Here is a 21,413-nt window from a genome sequence, read left to right on the forward strand (position 1 = left end):
TATATAAATATATACATATATAAATATATACATACACTGACTTTACCATATATAAATATATACATACACTGACTTTACCATATATAAATATATACATACACTGACTTTACCATATATAAATATATACATACACTGACTTTACCCTATATAAATATATACATACACTGACTTTACCCTATATAACTATATACATACACTGACTTTACCATATATAAATATATACATACACTGACTTTAAGGGAACACACAAGCTACAATTTTACTTTCATGATTCATCTAAAGCATACAGTTTAAATAAAATATTGCACTTTGTTCTTTTTGTATCCTTTACTGAAGAGCATACCTAGGTAGGTAGCGTGCACATTGAGCACTATATGGCACCAGTTTTGCAAGAATATTTTTAACAATGTTATACATTGTGCAAATGTTTACAACAATATGTAGGGCTTCTTATGCACTCTAGCTACCTAGGTATGGTAGGTAATGTAATGATACTATTAGAATTATTTAATGTGGGCTTTTGTTGGATTATACAACTGGCTTTAAAGGGACACTGAACCCAAATTTTTTCTTCAGTGATTCAGGTAGAGCAGCAATTTTAAGCAACTTTCTCATTTACTCCTATTATCAAATTTTCTTCATTCTCTTGGTATCTTTATTTGAAATGCAAGAATGTAAGTTTAGATGACGGCCCATTTTTGGTGAACAACCTGGGTTGTTCTTGCTGATTGGTGGATAAATTAACCCACCATTAAACAAGTGCAGTCCAGGGTTCTGAACCAAAAATTGTCTGGCTCCTTAGCTTAGATGCCTTCTTTTTCAAATAAAGATAGCAAGAGAACGAAGAAAAATTGATAATAGGAGTAAATTAGAAAGTTGCTTAAAATTGCATGCTCTATCTGAATCACGAACGAAAAAAATTGGGTTCAGTGTCTCTTTAAGGTGATAAATTAAACCTCTGTCCAGAATGTGTCCGACTCCTTCTATCACCTATTGTGTGTCTGCATCTCGTTGGCGCTCCCTCCCTCAGGGCCCATGTTCATAAACTCGCTGGCATGGAGAGAAATCACACAAAATGTTTGGTATTTTTTTTTAGACCTTAAATTGTACTGTAGGAGTCACTCCTTCACATCCTGAGCCTTTCATAGTTAAACATCTCTCAATCCATTTCTATCATTCTTTGTGTGAGCGCGCTGTACTGATGAGTGTTCTTATATCATCTCTTCTGAGCAGAGAGCTTTAGACCACCAGGGCCTAAGTCCTTCTCTCCTCCTCACCCGCACCGTCTTATTGCCCTAATAAGTATTCTCTTTCCCACAGATCTGGCAGTTTGGTGAGTGGGTAGACGTGGTAATAGATGACCGTTTGCCGGTGAAGGATGGCGAGCTTGTCTTCGTGCACTCGGCTGAATGTTCAGAGTTTTGGAGCGCTTTGCTAGAGAAGGCCTACGCCAAGTGAGTAACATAGGGCAGACACATTACTTCTGACTGCTGTGACTTTGTCTCTGTATTAGGGGGTGCCAATGGCTTAACCAGCACAGCTAAAAGGTAGAAGTAGCTTTGGGTTCTTCAGTGTTCCTCAGTGCGGTCATTTAATGATGTTTGTCTTGTTATGCATGAGGGCTCCCTTTAGGTTCTTCAGTGTTTCTCTGTGCAGTCATTTACTGGTGTTTGTCTTGTTATGTTTGAGGGCTCCCTTCAGGTTCTTCAGTGTTCCTCTGTGCAGTCATTTACTGGTGTTTGTCTTGTTATGTATGAGGGCTCCCTTCAGGTTCTTCAGCATTCCTCTGTGCTGTCATTTACTGATGTTTGTCTTGTTATGTATGAGGGCTCCCTTTAGGTTCTTCAGTGTTTCTCTGTGCAGTCATTTACTGGTGTTTGTCTTGTTATGTATGAGGGCTCCCTTCAGGTTCTTCAGCATTCCTCTGTGCTGGCATTTACTGGTGTTTGTCTTATGTATGAGGGCTCCCTTCAGGTTCTTCAGCATTCCTCTGTGCTGGCATTTACTGGTGTTTGTCTTGTTATGTATGAGGGCTCTCTTCAGGTTCTTCAGTGTTCGTCTGTGCAGTCATTTACTGGTGTTTGTCTTGTTATGTATGAGGGCTCCCTTCAGGTTCTTCAGTGTACCTTAGTGCTGTTATTTACTGGTGTTTGTCTTGTTATGTATGAGGGCTCCCTTTAGTTTCTTCAGTGTTCCTCTGTGCGGTCATTTACTGGTGTTTGTCTTGTTATGTATGAGGGCTCCCTTCAGGTTCTTCAGTGTTCCTCTGTGCAGTCATTTACTAGTGTTTGTCTTGTTATGTATGAGGCTCCCTTCAGGTTCTTCAGCATTCTTCTGTGCTGTCATTTACTGGTGTTTGTCTTTTTATGTATGAGGGCTCCCTTCAGGTTCTTTGGTGTTCCTCTGTGCAGACATTTACTGATGTTTGTCTAATGTATGAGGGCTCTCTTTAGGTTCTTCAGTGTTCCTCTGTGCTTTCATTTACTGGTGTTTGTCTATTTATGTATGAGGGCTCCCTTCAGGTTCTTCAGTGTTCCTCTGTGCAGTCATTTACTGGTGTTTGTCTTGTTATGTATGAGGGCTCCCTTCAGGTTCTTCAGTGTTCCTCTGTGCAGTCATTTACTAGTGTTTGTCTTGTTATGTATGAGGGCTCCCTTCAGGTTCTTCAGCATTCCTCTGTGCAGTCAATTACTGGTGTTTGTCTTATGTATGAGGGCTCCCTTCAGGTTCTTCAGTGTCCCTCTGTGCAGTCATTTACTAGTGTTTGTCTTGTTATGTATGAGTGCTCCTTCCAGGTTCTTCAGCATTCCTCTGTGCAGTCATTTACTGGTTTTTGTCTTATGTATGAGGGCTCCCTTCAGGTTCTTCAGCATTCCTCTATGCGGTCATTTACTGGTGTTTGTCTTTTTATGTATGCGGGCTCCCTTCAGGTTCTTCAGTGTTCCTCTGTGCGGTCATTTACTGGTGTTTGTCTTATGTATGAGGGCTCCCTTCAGGTTCTTCAGCATTCCTCTGTGCTGGCATTTACTGGTGTTTGTCTTGTTATGTATGAGGGCTCTCTTCAGGTTCTTTGGTGTTCCTCTGTGCAGACATTTACTGATGTTTGTCTCATGTATGAGGGCTCCCTTCAGGTTCTTCAGTGTTCTTCTGTGCGGTCATTTACTGGTGTTTGCCTTGTTATGTATGAGGGCTCCCTTCAGGTTCTTCAGTGTTCCTCTGTGCGGTCATTTACTGGTGTTTGTCTTATGTATGAGGGCTCCCTTCAGGTTCTTCAGCATTCCTCTGTGCTGGCATTTACTGGTGTTTGTCTTGTTATGTATGAGGGCTCTCTTCAGGTTCTTTGGTGTTCCTCTGTGCAGACATTTACTGATGTTTGTCTCATGTATGAGGGCTCCCTTCAGGTTCTTCAGTGTTCTTCTGTGCGGTCATTTACTGGTGTTTGTCTTGTTATGTATGAGGGCTCCCTTCAGGTTCTTCAGTGTTCCTCTGTGCAGTCATTTACTAGTGTTTGTCTTGTTATGTATGAGGGCTCCCTTCAGGTTCTTCAGCATTCCTCTGTGCAGTCAATTACTGGTGTTTGTCTTATGTATGAGGGCTCCCTTCAGGTTCTTCAGTGTCCCTCTGTGCAGTCATTTACTGGTTTTTGTCTTATGTATGAGGGCTCCCTTCAGGTTCTTCAGCATTCCTCTATGCGGTCATTTACTGGTGTTTGTCTTTTTATGTATGCGGGCTCCCTTCAGGTTCTTCAGTGTTCCTCTGTGCGGTCATTTACTGGTGTTTGTCTTATGTATGAGGGCTCCCTTCAGGTTCTTCAGCATTCCTCTGTGCTGGCATTTACTGGTGTTTGTCTTGTTATGTATGAGGGCTCTCTTCAGGTTCTTTGGTGTTCCTCTGTGCAGACATTTACTGGTGTTTGTCTTATGTATGAGGGCTCCCTTCAGGTTCTTCAGTGTTCTTCTGTGCGTTCATTTACTGGTGTTTGCCTTGTTATGTATGAGGGCTCCCTTCAGGTTCTTCAGTGTTCTTCTGTGCGTTCATTTACTGGTGTTTGCCTTGTTATGTATGAGGGCTCCCTTCAGGTTCTTCAGTGTTCCTCTGTGCAGTCATTTGCTGATATTTGTCTCATGTATGTGGGCTCTCTTTAGGTTCTTCAGTTTTCCTCTGTGCTTTCATTTACTGGTATTTGTCTATTTATGTATGAGGGCTCCCTTCAGGTTCTTCAGTGTTCCTCTGTGCAGTCATTTACTGGTGTTTGTCTTGTTATGTATGAGGGCTCCCTTCAGGTTCTTCAGTGTCCCTCTGTGCAGTCATTTACTAGTGTTTGTCTTGTTATGTATGAGTGCTCCTTCCAGGTTCTTCAGCATTCCTCTGTGCAGTCATTTACTGGTGTTTGTCTTATGTATGAGGGCTCCCTTCAGGTTCTTCAGTATTCCTCTGTGCGGTCATTTACTGGTTTGTCTTATGTATGTGGGCTCCCTTCAGGTTCTTCAGTGTTCCTCTGTGCAGTAATTTACTGGTGTTTGCCTTGTTATGTATGAAGGCTCCCTTCAGGTTCTTGAGCGTTCCTCTGTGCTGTCATTTACTGGCGTTTGTCTTTTTATGTATGAGGGCTCCCTTCAGGTTCTTCGGTGTTCCTCTGTGCAGACATTTACTGATGTTTGTCTCATGTATGAGGGCTCCCTTCAGGTTCTTCAGTGTTTCTCTGTGCAGTAATTTACTGTTGTTTGTCTTGTTATGTATGAGGGCTCCCTTCAGGTTCTTCAGCATTCCTCTGTGCGGTCATTTACTGGTGTTTAGTTTTTAAATCTTTTTTATTAATTTTCACAATTTACAGATAATAATAATTCAATATCAGAAGAATATCATGACATTGATTACAAAATTAACAATATTAACAATAATAACAAAAAGTACAGTAACAGTAATAGGTTACCCATTGGATATACATATTTCTATTTATAAGGTAAACAGGGTACTTGCAATATAGTCGGATTCCCCGACTGTCCATAAAAAAGTGTGAACAAAAGCGACGGTAAAGGAGGAGAGGGATGAAATGAGTGGGGAGGGAGGGAAGGGAGGTTTGGATTAGGGCCCAGCGAAGAGTGCTAGAGACTGTATCTCATGTGCCTGTATGAATACCTTCCTATGAAGTTGATGAGGAGACCGGGGGTTCCTTCAGATCCGCCTGTTCCCATATAAATATTATATCAGAGATATCGTCAGCTTTACCTTAAAAGCTGTAATGTATTTTCTCGAGTGAGAGGATATGGTTAACTTCACGTATCCACATTTGTGGAGTGGGGACCTGTGTGTTCTTCCAGAACCTAGGGATCAGGCGTTTGGCGCAATTAAGCATGCATTGCAATAGTTTCTTTCGGTATTGGCAGTTAAGATTTGGTAGGTCATTGATCAGAACCAGGGTAGGGTTTAAGATAATATTTGAGCCAAGGGTGTGATTGATATGTGTATTTATTGTGTGCCAGTAATGTGAGAGTAGGGGACAGTGCCAGAAAACGTGGGTTAGGGATCCATTCTCACCACAATGTCGCCAACAAAGGGACGAGGCCCCTGGGAAAATGTTATGAAGCCTGGTGGGGGATAGGTATCAGCGCGTTAGAATTTTATAATTTAGTTCAGTTAATACTGGTGATATAGATGATTTTTTTTGTCGATGTGAATATATTCATGAGTTGTTTTTGGGTAAAAGTCACCGTAAGTTCCCTCTCCCATTTCATCATGTACGAGGGCAGGGGTATAGGGGAGGTGTTCTGTAAAATCTTGTGAATCAGGGATATATGAGATTTCTGGAGGGAAGGGGTTGTACATAATACCTCAAATGGTGTTAGTGAGCTTGTTAAAGTTGACTTATGAGGGGAGGTTAGTATGGCGTGTCTGATCTGAAAATAGGAGAACCATTTGTGAAAAGGAGGGCCGAATTCAAGGTTCAGGTCTGTCTGTGAGCGAAAGTGTCCGTTATGGAAAAGTCTATAGACCGGAGTGTGAGCATGTTGAGTCAGGAGATATGAACCATCTATAAGGTCTGGAGTGATGAACGTGGTATTATTAAGTAGGGGTGTCAGGGGGGAGACAGCACGAAAGTTGTTGGGGGCGGATTTTATGGTCCTATCCCAGACCCTAAGGGTTGAGGTGATGTAATAATTGGGTTGGCGTAGCATCGGTCTGTGTTTCTCTGGGATCCAGCAAATTTCGGCTAAGTTATGTTCTGGTAAAAGTGAGGCTTCTATCTGGACCCATGGTTTGGCAGGGGAAGAGTGGTTCCAGGCTACTACTCAGGCCATATGAGCCACTTTGTAATAGGCTGTAAGGTTGGGGATCCCCAGGCCTCCTCGTTCCTTACTGAGGTATAGAGTCTGTTTCGCTACTCTCGGGCGTTGATGTGACCACACAAAAGATTCAATTAGTTTCTGCTGTAAAGCTAGGTATTTAGGCGATAAGTCTAGAGGGAGGACCTGGAATAAATATAGATATTTAGGAAGTATAGTCATTGATATCGCGTTTACCCGGCCGAGCCAAGATAGGTGATTCTGTCTGTGCCAATTATTGAGTAGTACATGAATTTCTTTTGAAAGGACCTCATAATTGAGTTCAAAGAGAGCTGGGATGGAGGGAGAGATTATAATACCGAGATATTTTAAGGAGTCAGCTATCATAAAATTAGTGTGGTGTGAGAGGAAAGCAAGTTCCTCTGCAGAGAGGTTTATAGGCAAGAGAACCGATTTATCCATGTTAATTGAGAAATTAGACACCGCCTTAAAGGTCTCAAGTTCCATCAGGAGGTGAGTTACTGAGGTAGTTGGAGTTCGTAAAGTGAAAATAATATCGTCCGCGTAAAGCAGACATTTTTGGTGAATTGAGTCGAAATACAATCCTATAATATTGGTGTTATTTCTAATATGTGCAGCTAGAGGCTCAACTGCGAGGGCAAATAAAAGAGGGGATAAGGGGCATCCCTGACGTGTGCCGTTGTGTATGTGAAAGCTATGAGATGTGGTATCATTCGCTCTTACTGTTGCCATAGGGGTGGTGTATAAGGCTTTGATTCTTTTTATAAAAACCTCGGAAAAGCCGAATTTCGACAGGGCCGACCAAAGAAAGTCCCAGTCGACCCTGTCGAAGGCCTTCTCAGCATCTGTAGAAAGCACAATCATTGAGGTATTATTGGTGTGGGCTGTATGGAGTGATTGGAGGACGCGGATAGAGTTGTCCTTAGCTTCCCTCCCTGGTATAAAGCCAACCTGGTCTGTATGGACCAGGTTTGGGAGATATTTATTGAGGCGCATAGATAAGACCTTGGCATATAGCTTAATGTCCAAGTTTATGAGAGATATGGGTCTGTAGTGTTTTACTTGGTCTGGGGATTTACCGGGTTTGGGGATGACTGTGATTGCTGCCTCCAGCAGATTTTTGGTGAATGTGCCTTGTTCGTCTATGGATTGGAAGAGTCCAAGCAGGTGAGGGCCAAGTAGGGGGCCAAATAAATGGTAGAATTTCGGTGTAAATCCGTCAGGACCTGGGGCCTTCCCCGTTGGTAGAAATTTAATGGCTACTAATATTTCAGAGATATGGAACGGTCGGTCTAGTGAGGAGATGTCGTCTGCTGAAAGTGTTGGAAGTTCGTCTCATAGTCATGGGAGCCTAAATTATAGAGGGAATTGTAGTAGGAGGCGAAACTATTCACTATGGAGGAGCTGTCAAAGGAGATTTGTCCTGAGTGTTTTTTTATCTGTTTAATAAAAGTTTTATATCTTTTTTTTTGAGGGATCTGGCTAGCATTCTGCCCGATTTGTTCTTTTCAACAAAAAATTTAGATTTCTGGTTTAAGGACCGTAGATGGGCGCACTTTATGAGGTAGTTATTCAAATCTTCTCTAGCTTGTTGTAAAGTATCGTAGTGTTGGGAAGATTGAGGATTGGTTTTATGTGCCCTTTCTGCTTGTATGAGTCTGGATGTCAAGGAATTATAAACAGCAGTTCTCTGTGAACGCTGTCTTTTAGTGTATTTGATAAGTTCTCCCCTAATAAAGCACTTGTATGCTTCCCAATTATTAGTGTGGGATGTATCGTTGGGCTTGTTTATCGAGAAAAATTCTGTAGTTTTTTTCGTGATTTCTATTGACAGTTGGGGGTCTGAAAAAATGAGATCATTGAGTTTCCATGTCGAGCGTTTAAGGGGTTTAGTTGACCACGTGAAGGAGTCAATCACTGCACTGTGGTCGGACCATGTCGTGTGGTTGATTTTGGAGTATATTAATGAGGTTAGTAACATTTGGTCACATAGTAAGTAGTCCAGTCTTGTATATGTTTTTTGTGAGTGTGAAAAAAAGGTGAAGTCTTTGGTTCGTGCATGTGTATTCGCCAGGTGACGTATAAAGGGAGAGATTGGATTGCGTTCCAATTAGCTTTAATATTTTTATTTACTGGTGTTTGTCTAATGTATGAGGGCTCCCTTCAGGTTCTTGAGTGTTCTTCTGTGCGGTCATTTACTGGTGTTTGCCTTGTTATGTATGAGGGCTCCCTTCAGGTTCTTCAGTGTTCCTCTGTGCGGTCATTTACTGATGTTTGTCTCATGTATGAGGGCTCTCTTTAGGTTCTTCAGTGTTCCTCTGTGCTTTCATTTACTGGTGTTTGTCTATTTATGTATGAGGGCTCCCTTCAGGTTCTTCAGTGTTCCTCTGTGCAGTCATTTACTGGTGTTTGTCTTGTTATGTATGAGGGCCCCCTTCAGGTTCTTCAGCATTCCTCTGTGCAGTCAATTACTGGTGTTTGTCTTATGTATGAGGGTTCCTTCAGGTTCTTCAGCGTTCCTCTGTGCAGTCGTTTACTGATGTTTGTCTCATGTATGAGGGCTCCCTTTAGGTTCTTCAGTGTTCCTCTGTGCTGTCATTTACTGGTGTTTGTCTATTTATGTATGAGGGCTCCCTTCAGGTTCTTCAGTGTTCCTCTGTGCTGTCATTTACTGGTGTTTGTCTTATGTATGAGGGCTCCCTTCAGGTTCTTCAGCATTCCTCTGTGCGGTCATTTACTGGTGTTTGTCTTGTTATGTATGAGGGCTCCCTTCAGGTTCTTCAGTGTACCTCAGTGCTGTTATTTACTGGTGTTTGTCTTGTTATGTATGAGGGCTCCCTTCAGGTTCTTCAGTGTACCTCAGTGCTGTTATTTACTGGTGTTTGTCTTATGTATGAGGGCTCCCTTCAGTTTCTTCAGTGTTCCTCTGTGCGGTCATTTACTGGTGTTCGCCTGGTTATGTATGAGGGCTCCCTTCAGGTTCTTCAGCATTCTTCTGTGCTGTCATTTACTGGTGTTTGTCTTTTTATGTATGAGGGCTCCCTTCAGGTTCTTCGGTGTTCCTCTGTGCAGACATTTACTGATGTTTGTCTCATGTATGAGGGCTCCCTTCAGGTTCTTCAGTGTTTCTCTGTGCAGTCATTTACTGGTGTTTGTCTTGTTATGTATGAGGGCTACCTTCAGGTTCTTCAGTGTTCCTCTGTGCTGTAATTTACTGGTGTTTGTCTTATGTATGAGGGCTACCTTCAGGTTCTTCAGTGTTCCTCTGTGCTGTAATTTACTGGTGTCTGTCTTATGTATGAGGGCTACCTTCAGGTTCTTCAGTGTTCCTCTGTGCTGTAATTTACTGGTGTTTGTCTTATGTATGAGGGCTCCCTTTAGGTTCTTCAGCATTCCTCTGTGCGGTCATTTACTGGTGTTTGTCTTGTTATGTATGAGGGCTCCCTTCAGGATCTTCAGTGTTCCTCTGTGCTGTCATTTACTGGTATTTGTCTTATGTATGAGGGCTCCCTTTAGGTTCTTCAGCATTCCTCTGTGCAGTAATTTACTGGTTCTTGTCTTGTTATGTATGAGGGCTCCCTTCAGGTTCTTCAGTGTCCCTCTGTGCGGTCATTTGCTGGTGTTTGTCTTATTATTAGTTTTATTAACATGTATCATTAGAAAATACACATGCAGCATGCAATGTATCATTTTAGTCTTGCTGTTTTTGTTTTTTGTTTTCTTGACAAAATTTGGTTAAATTTGGTACTTGTCAGCTAGTTTTGTATTTTATCTTTGTGTTTTGTTCATATTATTGGATTTGTTAATTCTTTATTTATCCCACTGGAATAGATTTGACTGTTGTAGCCTTTGCAGGGGCAGGTTTTGCCTGTGGAAGCAATACATTTAGAGATGTTGTGTTATGGCATGATAAAATTCTTGCTCTAATATTCTAAGGCAGTTTTTCCCAAACCCAGTCCTCAGGACCCTTACTCAGGCCAGATATTCATTATATCTAAACTAGAGCACAGGTGAAATAATCAGCTCACCCATCATCTAGTTAAGATATAATGAATATCTGGCCTTAGTAAGGGTTCTGAGGACTGGGTGTGAGAAACACTGTTCTAAGGGCTAATGTATGTTTCCTGTTTGTCTAAGGGTGGTTCATGATACCTCAATCTATCCCTGGCCTCCAGTTCTGGTAAATATATAAGGCAAAAATAAGGTAAAATAGTTTGGGATGAGCACTTAGGATACAAAAGCTTAATACACCATGAGCGGTGATGTAAATGTAATATCCTTGTAGCCTTGTGCTTGTTCCTGTATTAAATATGTGTCTGGTGCCTGCCCTAGATGTGTAAGTTGATCATTGTCCTCATCTGTTTACCATGTGTAGAATTCACAGTTGCCCTTACGTTCTGCTATTCTTTTTCTTAAAAGTTATAGTTTGGTCTGATGCTTGTCCTATTTGTGTACAATTAATAATTGCCCTTATGGTTTGGTATTTGTGTAGAATTGATAATTACCCTTATGGTTTGGTATTTGTGTACAATTAATAATTGCCCTTATGGTTTGGTATTTGTGTAGAATTGATAATTGCCCTTGTGGTTTGGTAATTGTGTAGAATTAATAATTGCCCTTGTGGTTTGGTTATTGTGTAGATTTGATATTTATCCTTATGGTTTGGTATTTGTGTACAATTGATAATGACCCTTATTGTTTGGTAATTGTGTGCAATTGATAATTACCCCTTAATGGTTTGGTATTTGTGTACAATTGATAATGACCCTTATTGTTTGGTAATTGTGTACAATTGATAATTACCCGTTATGGTTTGGTATTTGTGTACAATTGATAATGACCCTTATTGTTTGGTATTTGTGTACAATTGCTAATTACCCTTTATGGTTTGGTATTTGTGTACAATTGATAATGACCCTTATGGTTTGGTAGTTGTGTACAATTGATAATTACCCTTTATGGTTTGGTATTTGTGTACAATTGATAATGAACCTTATGGTTTGGTATTTGTGTACAATTGATAATGACCCTTATGGTTTGGTAGTTGTGTACAATTGATAATTACCCTTTATGGTTTGGTATTTGTGTACAATTGATAATGAACCTTATGGTTTGGTATTTGTGTACAATTGATAATGAACCTTTATGGTTTGGTAGTTGTGTACAATTGATAATGAACCTTATGGTTTGGTAATTGTGTACAATTGATAATGAACCTTATGGTTTGGTAGTTGTGTAGATTTGATAGGTTCTCTCATGTTCTCTTTTCTTGTTTGTTAGATTTGATAGCTTTCAGAGCTTATTGTGTGGCTCTAATGCGAATGAAAGTAAAATAGTTGTGAAAAGTGAGTTATTGGTGTCTTGAAGTTTTTGTCCATTATCAGATATTGCTAGATGAGCATTTTTTCACCTTCTGTAAAACAAATCTTGGTGTGACCATCTTGTACGACAATAGCTGAATTTTTTTTTTTTATACGTTTTTATTGATGTGATAGCTGTGCGATTTTCTTTATAAATGAAGAGTCCACAGCTGCATTCATTACTTTTGGGAATTCAGAACCTGGCCACCAGGAGGAGGCAAAGAAACCCCAGCCAAAGGCTTAAATACCTCCCCCACCTCCCTTATCCCCCAGTCATTCTTTGCCTCTCGTCCCAGGAGGTTGGCAGAGAAGTGTTAGAAGTTTTCGATAGGGTAGTACTCTTTGGCATGGGACTGGAGTTTTAAGAGTCTTGAGAAAGGCCCTTTTTTGAGGGCAGAAACGCGTTGACATATTGGTAAGCATTACTTTAATCTTTACTTCATTCTCATATTGGATACACTATGTTGTGAATTTCTTTTTTTACAGGGACACTTTTTAGGATACCATAGGAGCAGCTGACAGGTGCTAGGATCCAATCAGCTACTTCAGCAACCACACTCAGGAATTTGGATATGTTAAAGTAACTAACATTGGAAGGAATCAATTTCCTCACTTTCACCTTGCTTTTCATCACCCATTTGTTCCATTTTTTAGTTTTGATTGACTTATTTTTGTTCTTCACTAACATTTGTTGATCAACTTTTTGAACACTTTTTTGGATTATATTTTATATTTTATTTTTTATGTTATTGCATATTGTGTATTTTATTTTTTATGTTATTGCATATTGTGTATTTTATTTAATTATATCTTAACCTCACTGGATTAAGTAGCTAGCATTTTTATATCCATTTGCACTCACTCACTATTTGATTGTATCTATACAATAATTTTGCTACCCCCCTTTTTTGCACTGCAGTGCATTTTTCTATTTTTTGGAACACTATTTTTGTAACACTAATTTTGAACACTATTGTTTGTATTATTGTTTATTAGTTTTTTGCTTGATGCACTTGCTACAGTTGTACTTAGGCTAATTCTGTTTTATTAGTATACACTCTTATTCTGGTGTACCACTCACACTGATCACCTGTTATTACCTCTGTTTTTATTGTAATTATCAGCTTTGGCCCTTTGAGCCGCTTCTGTAAGATATTCCTGTATTTGTAATTTTATTTATATGTGCTTTTTACATTTTTTATATATAGTCCTTTATTACTGATGCTTTTTAACATGGTTCATTAAATAATCTTCTTTTATCTCTCTGTGAGTATATTTATCCCTTGGCCTCTTGTTGGCACTGTATTCACTTCTTACTACTTGTTTTAAGTAGTCCTGTCAGCCTCTCAGTGAGAGCATGGGTGAAAGTTAGATTCCGGAGATACAGGGAGAGTGTTTCTGCAAAACCATCCCAACTTTATATTAACAGCTCCCCAAGCAATCAGCGTTGACGAGTTTTGCTGCCTGATTTTTTCTCTCAAGTCCATGGCAGAAGTGATGCAACTATCTGTCACACTTGAAGGGCCGTGTTCCTGTTCCACGGCATTGATTCCGGTAAATATGTTTCATTTTACTTTCATCATGGATGTATTGTAATTACAACTGTTTATCCGAGAGGGGCTACAACCTTTCGGGGATAACTTTAACATAGGGTCTCAGTGAGGCTCCTTTTTGTATCTAGGAATCAAGGGTTAATTTTCCTGAGGGGGGTTATTGAACAGGGGGGTTTATAATCATGTTTAAGCGATTCGGTCTGCTACTGTGTAGTGTTGCTTTGGCTCAGGGCTATTTTGGAACATAACGGCCTATGTCTAGTGACGCTGCCTTTTCGGTCGGACGCGCTTGTGCATGGAGTGTGTTCTGTTCCTCATGATCCAGGAATCAGGTGCCCACTGAACCACCCGTCTCTGGGGATTCTATTTCTCATGAGATGAGTTCCCTACCACCAACTCTTACTACGCATGCAGGTAACCCAAACTGTGGCCTGTTCCCACCGGAGGTTACAACACGGTTCTGCATGGCCATATCTTTGGTGCTGGCGCATCTGCACCTCCCGGGAGTGTGCTTATGATATTGTCCATGTTCCGTTAACCGGGGCTCGTCAGGCATGGGATCGCCTGGTCCAGTTCAGCACTCCAGGGGAGTGACTGCCCCTGAAGCCTCAGGGGGTAACCTTCAGGGTCTGTGTTTTCTTTTGTCATGGCGGAGGTATGTTGCGCCTTTCGTTATAGACTGGTGTGCCTTCGTGTTCTACTAAGGCATGTTTTTAACGTTGCTGGAGGATCCCACTGTTAATGGGTCTGGGGATTCTCAGTCTTAATCTTCGACTGGCTTTCATGCATAGACATAAGGGGATGAAGTGATCTTCTTATAGTCTTTGTTATTTGTGTATCCTTCTGAGCTTGGAAGTCTCGGACCCCTGTTGGGCTGGCCCTGTGGGTCTGTCCGTTCTTCCTGGGCGATAACATACGGGTTGCCTTATCTTTTATTTTCATCCGGTAGGGATGATTTTTATTTGGTCTAAAGCTCATGTTGTGGTGTGATGTTTCCTTCGGGAACTTTCTTCTCTGGAATTGATACTCGCGATTTTGTGGTCGCAATGTTTACAAAAGTCTGTCTGACTGTTCTTTATCCCTCCATCTCGGGGGAGACTCTATGTGGCCTTGACAGTGCTGGGGCCCTTGGTTTCTGGGTACCAAAGCTTCTATCTTTGAGGCCTAGTTCAGGCACGTGGTCTCTTTTGAAGTGTCCTTTTAGGACTTGTTCGTTTTAGAGGTTCTCTTCCTTTGGGTCGAGACTTTCAGGACTTCGTCCGTTTTTTCTGGCGACTTTGGCAGCTTAGTTAGAAAGTGAAGGCCATGAGGCTCTGTCTTCCTTTGGGAGTTAGTCGTCTCAGGGGTGATAGGAGGTGTTGTCTCTTTTTCCAAGCTTTTTGCTTAGGGGATCTTTTTCTGCCTGGGTTCGGGATGCTTTGCATTCTTCTCCCTTGGGTGTAGTCCACTGGAACTTTAATCTGAAGGGATTATGGAGACTAGCCTTTCTTTCTACTCTTTCTGGTGACTCTGTTCTCATTCTCATTTCCCTTAGTATTGCCCTTGGGGCCTTTGGGCTCTAGAGAAATTGCATGAATTTGTCGCAGCCTAGCACCTTGTTGGGAGGGTGTTGACCTCCGGCTAAGGGTGTTCTCTTCCCTTTGGGCTGGGAATTATGAGTGAGTCCTGTACCTGTTCTCATCCCCTGTGAGTCTGCTTGCTTCAGACGGGGTATCTTGTGTTCCCTGGCGGGTGTCGTTCGTTCTAAGATGATTCTGGGTCCAGGGTTCTTGTCTTGGATCCTTCTTGGATGCCTGGAGACTTATGATCCTGTGGACTGGTTCGGGATGACCCAATTCTTTCAGGGACCCTATGTTGCGACATAGGGGCTAGCTCATTGGGCTTGCAAGCAGGAAGGCCAGAGTTAACATCCACCTTTGGGTACTGGTTATAAACTTTAAGGCCTGACTGAGTGTGCTCCTCTTCATGGGAAGTTTTTTTCTCTGTTGGGTCAACAGTGGTGTCTTGTTAATTTTTTTCATTCGGTCCGTGTTTTGATCATACTATGGCTTCATGTCTGGTGGACATGTACGCTGTTCTTATCTCTGCCCTTACCTTTTGAGGGGATAGTTTGTCTTCCTTATGAGCTGGGGTTTCCTATCTCTGGAGGGCCTTTGTCCTGCCCTGTGTGTAGGAGGTTGGATCAGGTGACTTAGTTCTGTAAGAGGCAGCATCTGCTGCTCTGTGGGCTCGGTTCAACCTGTTGGATTTTGATCTCTCTACGTAGATACTGTCTAAGAGAGCTGTGACAGGTCTTCCTATGGATCTATTGCACTTTTCTCTGTTCCAGGTCCCAGGGGGTTCTCCTTGGAAGTGCCTTATTTTGGAGGAGCGGATTGGGCTGGCACCCATGCACTGTTGGGGTGGCGGAGTCCCCCCTTTTTCTTTCAGTTCACTGGAGGCTTGTGGTTGGGATCTTTCTGTCCCCCCTGTCTATCAGACATGTCTGTCGCTTGGGCTGGTCCAGTGTTGGAGCAAGATCTGAGATCTGTTGCGCTGCTAAATTCGTCCTCGGAGCATTCGAGATACAGTAAGCCTCTTGAGGTTTCTCCTTTCTCCATGTTCAAGGTTTGTGTGAAGGACTGGCGGCTCTTAGATAGTCTGCAACGTTATTCACTGGTTAGTGGATACTTTCTGCTTGCCCTGCAAGTATTTAAGTTTCAGAGTCATTTTTACATGACTGCAGCGTGCAGTGTTTTTGCTTCAGGTGTTGTTCGTCAGACCTATCTGAGCTTGCTGCACAAGGTTTTGTTTCTGAATATTTCGGTATTCTGAGCTAACTTTTTGCAACTTGGGGACCTTCATCTTCAGTTGCTTTTTAGTGTGGTTGCACTGTGTTAGGGGAAGATCCTCTCTGTTTCATACTCCCGTGGTTTCTGTATTTCTGGAGTCTGGGCGTTGCCTCCCCTTGTTTCTATGAGACTGGTGGGTCTCTGTTCATTTGGAGTTCCTTATGCTAGATGGACAGCTAGCTCAGCATACTAATGCACTGTGGCTACTCTGCACTGTAGCAAACGGAGGGTTGCAAATTTGATCCCCGGCGAGGTCTACTCAGCCTTCCTCCTTTCGAGGTTGATAAGATGAGCAGTGCCTTGAGTCCCTTAAAGGGACACTGTACCCAAAAAAATTATTTCGTGATTCAGATTGAGCATGAAATTTTAAGCAACTTTCTAATTTACTCCTATTATCAAATTGTCTTCATTCTCTTGGTATCTTTATTTGAAATTCAAGAATGTAAGTTTAAATGCCGGCCCATTTTTGGTGAACAACCTGGGTTGTCCTTGCTGATTGGTGGATAAATTAATCCACCAATAAAAAAGTGCTGTCCAGAGTACTGCAACCAAAAAAAAGCTTAGATGCCTTCTTTTTCAAATAATGATAGCAAGAGAATGAAGAAAAATTGATAATAGGAGTAAATTAGAAAGTTGCTTAAAATTTCATGCTCAATCTGAATCATAAAAGAAATATTTTGGGTACAGTGTCCCTTTAAGGGGATTAGCCTCGCTTTACAAGAACATTCATGTTTTCTTTGTGGAAGAATACGGTAGCTTGTTCCCTTTCTTTAGTAAGGGGTGTGTTGTTTGGAGACCGACTGCTGGGTGACGGTGTCTCCTGGAGGCCGTTGACTCTAGTTTAGTTCCTGCGGTCTCTAGCAAGGCTTGTGGACTATCTGCGGTCAGGGTCCTTGGGCCTTTTCCTTTTTTTTTTTTCTCAAAGTTGTTCTTGGCTTCAGACGAAGCGGGATGTTGTTCGGTAGGGGTTTTAAGGCCTGGTGCCCTCAGAATTGGCCGCCTCTTGTACCCTCCCGTTTTTGCATTCAGTGTCCTCAATAGCTTGGGTATTGTTTTCCCAAAAGTAATTAATGCAGCTGTGGACTCTTTCCATTTATGAAGAAAAACTTAAATTATGCTTACCTGATAATTTTCTTTTCTTCAGATGGAAAAAGTCCACAGCTCCCAGCGCATTTTTCTGTGGGGTGTCCGTTATTTTTGTTCTTCTGGCACCTTTTTACCCTGATATTTCTTCTACTGTTCCTTGTCCCCTCGGCAGAATGACTGGGGGATGAGGGAGGTGGGGGAGGTATTTAAGCCTTTGGCTTGGGTGTCTTTGCCGCCTCCTGGTGGCCAGGTTCTGAATTCCCAAAAGTAATGAATGCAGCTGTGGACTCTTTCCATCTGAAGAAAGAAAATGATCAGGTAAGCATAATTTAAGTTTTTAACAATCATTAAACCTTACTATAAAAATCAGATTAAACAGTCTTTAGAAGGGTGGGGTGTAAGCAAGTGGTCCTAGTCTAACCAAACTGTCTCCCAGGTTGAATGGTTCATATGAGGCCCTTTCTGGTGGTAGCACAACAGAAGGCTTTGAGGACTTCACAGGAGGGGTGGCTGAGATGTACGAACTCCGCAAAGCCCCACGGGGTTTGGACAAGATCATCAAGCGAGCACTGGAACGAGGGTCCCTGCTGGGCTGTTCTATAGATGTGAGTCTGGTTTATTGTAATTTAAACTTTATCTCCTGTAAACAAGGGTGTTTTCCAGTTGGCTTTTGGACCATAGCAGGTCTGTTGGAGTTACATATTTCTCCTGCCAATGGTTAGTTAGATATTCTCATCTCTGTAAATATGCCTGTATTTCTGCATAAAGACTTAATGATGGAATAATGCTGAGCTGATGGACAACATGTTGTTTGAGGTGTAATTTTATTTTTGTCTCTCTCAGATAACCAGTGCTTATGACATGGAAGCTGTAACCTTCAAGAAGTTGGTAAAGGGTCACGCATATTCTGTCACTGCTCTTAAAGAGGTGGGTGTGAATCTTCTCTTTGAGAATGGTAGAGGAATTGTAAGGAATGGCATCTCAAGGGTCGGGCAGCTGAGATAATAAAGAAGAGGTAGAGAGTCTGGCACCTCAAGGTCCATGAGCTTGGAAGATAGATGAGGGTAGCAGCAAGTGCCACTTCTCTAGAATGTCACATCTGAGAGTTTAGGAGAGGAGGTGTAGGGAATGTCATGTCTAGGATTACATTACTGAGAAGGTGGCATAGGGAGAACAGAAAATAACATGTCTAGAAATCAGTACTATTACTATTACTATTCAGTCCTAGATGTGTAACCATGTTACTTATACTCTAAGAATGAGAGAATGCTCAAATTAGTCCTACTTGTCCTGCTAGCTTAGAAGATTTGTGTGATGTTGTAGGTTTGAATAAACAAAGTCTGGGCAGTCCAGTTACAGCCCCAGTTCAGGACATGCAATATGGTTTAACTTTGCTCACTGATTCCTGTCAGGTAAACTACAGAGGTCAAGTGGAGCAGCTCATTCGTATCCGAAACCCCTGGGGTGAGGTGGAGTGGATAGGCGCCTGGAGTGATAAGTGAGTAATATGCCAAGACCAGAAAGGTACGGAAAGATGGGACACAAAGGTAGTAAGCTATGAGACAATTGGTGTAGTGAGAAAGACCTGGCTGAAAGACATAACCAACTAAAATGATGGGGCAATAAAATACATGTGGTGCAAATGATAATCTGCTTAATGCTGCTTTGTCAGGAAAGTTTAGGGAAGGCAACAGTGTTGTAGTGCTTTGGATAAAACTCTGCAGTTCATAGGCTATAGAGAGCTGGCACTGTGACGGGACCATGCTGCCGGGAGCTGGCACTGTGACGGGATCATGCTGCCGGGAGCTGGCTCTGTAATGGGACCATGCTGCTGGGAGCTGGCTCTGTAATGGGACCATGCTGCCGGGAGCTGGCACTGTAATGGGACCATGCTGCCGGGAGCTGGCACTGTGAAGGGATCATGCTGCCGGGAGCTGGCTCTGTAATGGGACCATGCTGCCGGGAGCTGGCACTGTGACGGGACCATGCTGCGGGATCTGTCACTGTGACGGGATCATGCTGCCGGGAGCTGGCACTGTGACAGGACCATGCTGCCGGGAGCTGGCACTGTGACGGGACCATGCTGCCGGGAGCTGGCACTGTGACGGGACCATGCTGCGGGATCTGGCACTGTGACGGGATCATGCTGCCGGGAGCTGGCACTGTGACGGGACCATGCTGCCGGGAGCTGGCACTGTGACGGGACCATGCTGCTGGGATCTGGCACTGTGACTGGACCATGCTCCCGGGAGCTGGCACTGTGACGGGACCATGCTGCCGGGAGCTGGCACTGTGATGGGACCATGCTGCCGGGAGCTGGCACTGTGACGGGACCATGCTGCGGGATCTGGCACTGTGACGGGACCATGCTGCCGGGAGCTGGCACTGTGACGGGACCATGCTGCCGGGCGCTGGCACTGTGACGGGACCATGCTGCCGGGAGCTGGCACTGTGACGGGAGCTGGCACTGTGACGGGAGCTGGCACTGTGACGGGAGCTGGCACTGTGACGGGACCATGCTGCCGGGAGCTGGCACTGTGACGGGACCATGCTGCCGGGAGCTGGCACTGTGACGGGACCATGCTGCCGGGAGCTGGCACTGTGACGGGACAATGCTGCCGGGAGCTGGCACTGTGACGGGAGCTGGCACTGTGATGGGACCATGCTGCCAGGAGCTGGCACTGTGACGGGACCATGCTGCCAGGAGCTGGCACTGTGACGGGAGCTGGCACTGTGATGGGACCATGCTGCCAGGAGCTGGCACTGTGATGGGACCATTCTGCCGGGAGCTGGCACTGTGATGGGAGCTGGCACTGTGATGGGACCATGCTGCTGGGATCTGGCACTGTGACGGGACCATGCTGCTGGGATCTGGCACTGTGACTGGACCATGCTGCTGGGATCTGGCACTGTGACTGGACCATGCTGCTGGGGGAGCTGGCACTGTGACTGGAACCATGCTGCCGTGAGCTGGCACTGTGACGGAACCATGCTGCCGTGAGCTGGCACTGTGATGGAACCATGCTGCCGTGAGCTGGCACTTTGACGGAACCATGCTGCCGTGAGCTGGCACTGTGACAGGACCATGCTGCTGGGTGGGCTGGCACTGTGCGGGACCATGCTGCCGGGGGCTGGCACTGTGACTGGACCATGCTGCCGTGCACTGGCACTGTGACGGGACCATGCTGCTGGGAGCTGATGCTGTGGTGTAATCTTTGCTCTGGGATAGAGATGTCAAAAAATGACAGAGCTGTGGGCACCTTTGTGACAGAGCTTTGCTGTGTGAGGGAAAACTTTGAGAGAAAACCAGTCTGAGGGATAGAATACAGTGCTCTGGGGGCTGATAATGTAACAATGCTGTGAGGGGAACATTGTAATATAACTCTGCTATGACTTAGGGGACACAGGGGACAAAAAACAATTCCTCCACTTCTGTGTTCTATGCAACACTGAGGTTTGGTCACACTCTGGGGTAGATAAATTGAGATTTGTTTGCTAAAGGGGACACTGTGTGACAGAACTCCCTGCATGAATGTTTATTTGTGGGCATTTATTTTGGGGTCTCAGTGTCCTGTTTGGTCTCTCACCAGCTCCTCTGAGTGGAATGAGGTGGATCCTTCAGAGCGTGAAGACTTGAGGCTGAAGATGGAGGACGGAGAGTTCTGGTGAGATTTGGTCCATGATGACCAGAAGGTCTTGTATGTAAAATGAAGATGTACAACAGTTTGGTGAATATAAATGTGATGAGTGACAGATTGAGATTGTGACTCCATCACCCTAATCCCTCTTTGTGTCTCCTCACTAAATACACATGTGTTTTATCTCCTCTCCACCTTTTCACCGTCCCTCCAGGATGTCCTTCCAAGAGTTCTTGCGCCAGTTCAATCGCCTGGAGATCTGTAATCTCACACCTGATGCTCTTGACAAGGATGGTCTAAGCAAGTGGCACACCACTGTATATGAGGGTACCTGGCGCAGGGGCAGTACAGCAGGAGGATGCAGAAATAACCCAGGTAGGCATGGAGAGCCTGTTCCAATCTTTCACTCATTGAGTGTACGGATACTGTACTGCAGTGTGACCAAACCTGGTTCTCAGGGCCATAAACAGGACAATTGAATTCACAGCCACAAACAGGCCATAATCTAATTAAATTAGAGATTAAAATTATTTCTTTAGTGGAAGATCCGCCTACTCATAATTAATGACCATGAGTGGGTTGGCGCCCACCTTACTACATTTTCCATATTGAATTTTTCCACAGGTTTAGATTAAACCAG

General features: G+C 43.5%; 1 protein-coding gene across 1 annotated transcript in view; it reads left to right on the top strand.

Moving 5' to 3' along the window:
* The window catches only part of CAPN11 (calpain 11), a 143,141-nt gene that overhangs the window by 18,654 nt on the left and 103,074 nt on the right, over positions 1-21,413 (top strand). The window contains exons 4-9 of the mRNA XM_053712737.1: positions 1,321-1,454; positions 17,572-17,740; positions 17,979-18,062; positions 18,548-18,633; positions 20,726-20,800; positions 20,988-21,148. Of these exons, the coding sequence (XP_053568712.1) occupies positions 1,321-1,454; positions 17,572-17,740; positions 17,979-18,062; positions 18,548-18,633; positions 20,726-20,800; positions 20,988-21,148 (709 nt within the window). The remainder of the gene's footprint in view (positions 1-1,320; positions 1,455-17,571; positions 17,741-17,978; positions 18,063-18,547; positions 18,634-20,725; positions 20,801-20,987; positions 21,149-21,413) is intronic.

This window comes from Bombina bombina, chromosome 4 (genome assembly GCF_027579735.1).
Source record: "Bombina bombina isolate aBomBom1 chromosome 4, aBomBom1.pri, whole genome shotgun sequence".
NCBI classification, from domain to species: Eukaryota; Metazoa; Chordata; class Amphibia; order Anura; family Bombinatoridae; genus Bombina; species Bombina bombina.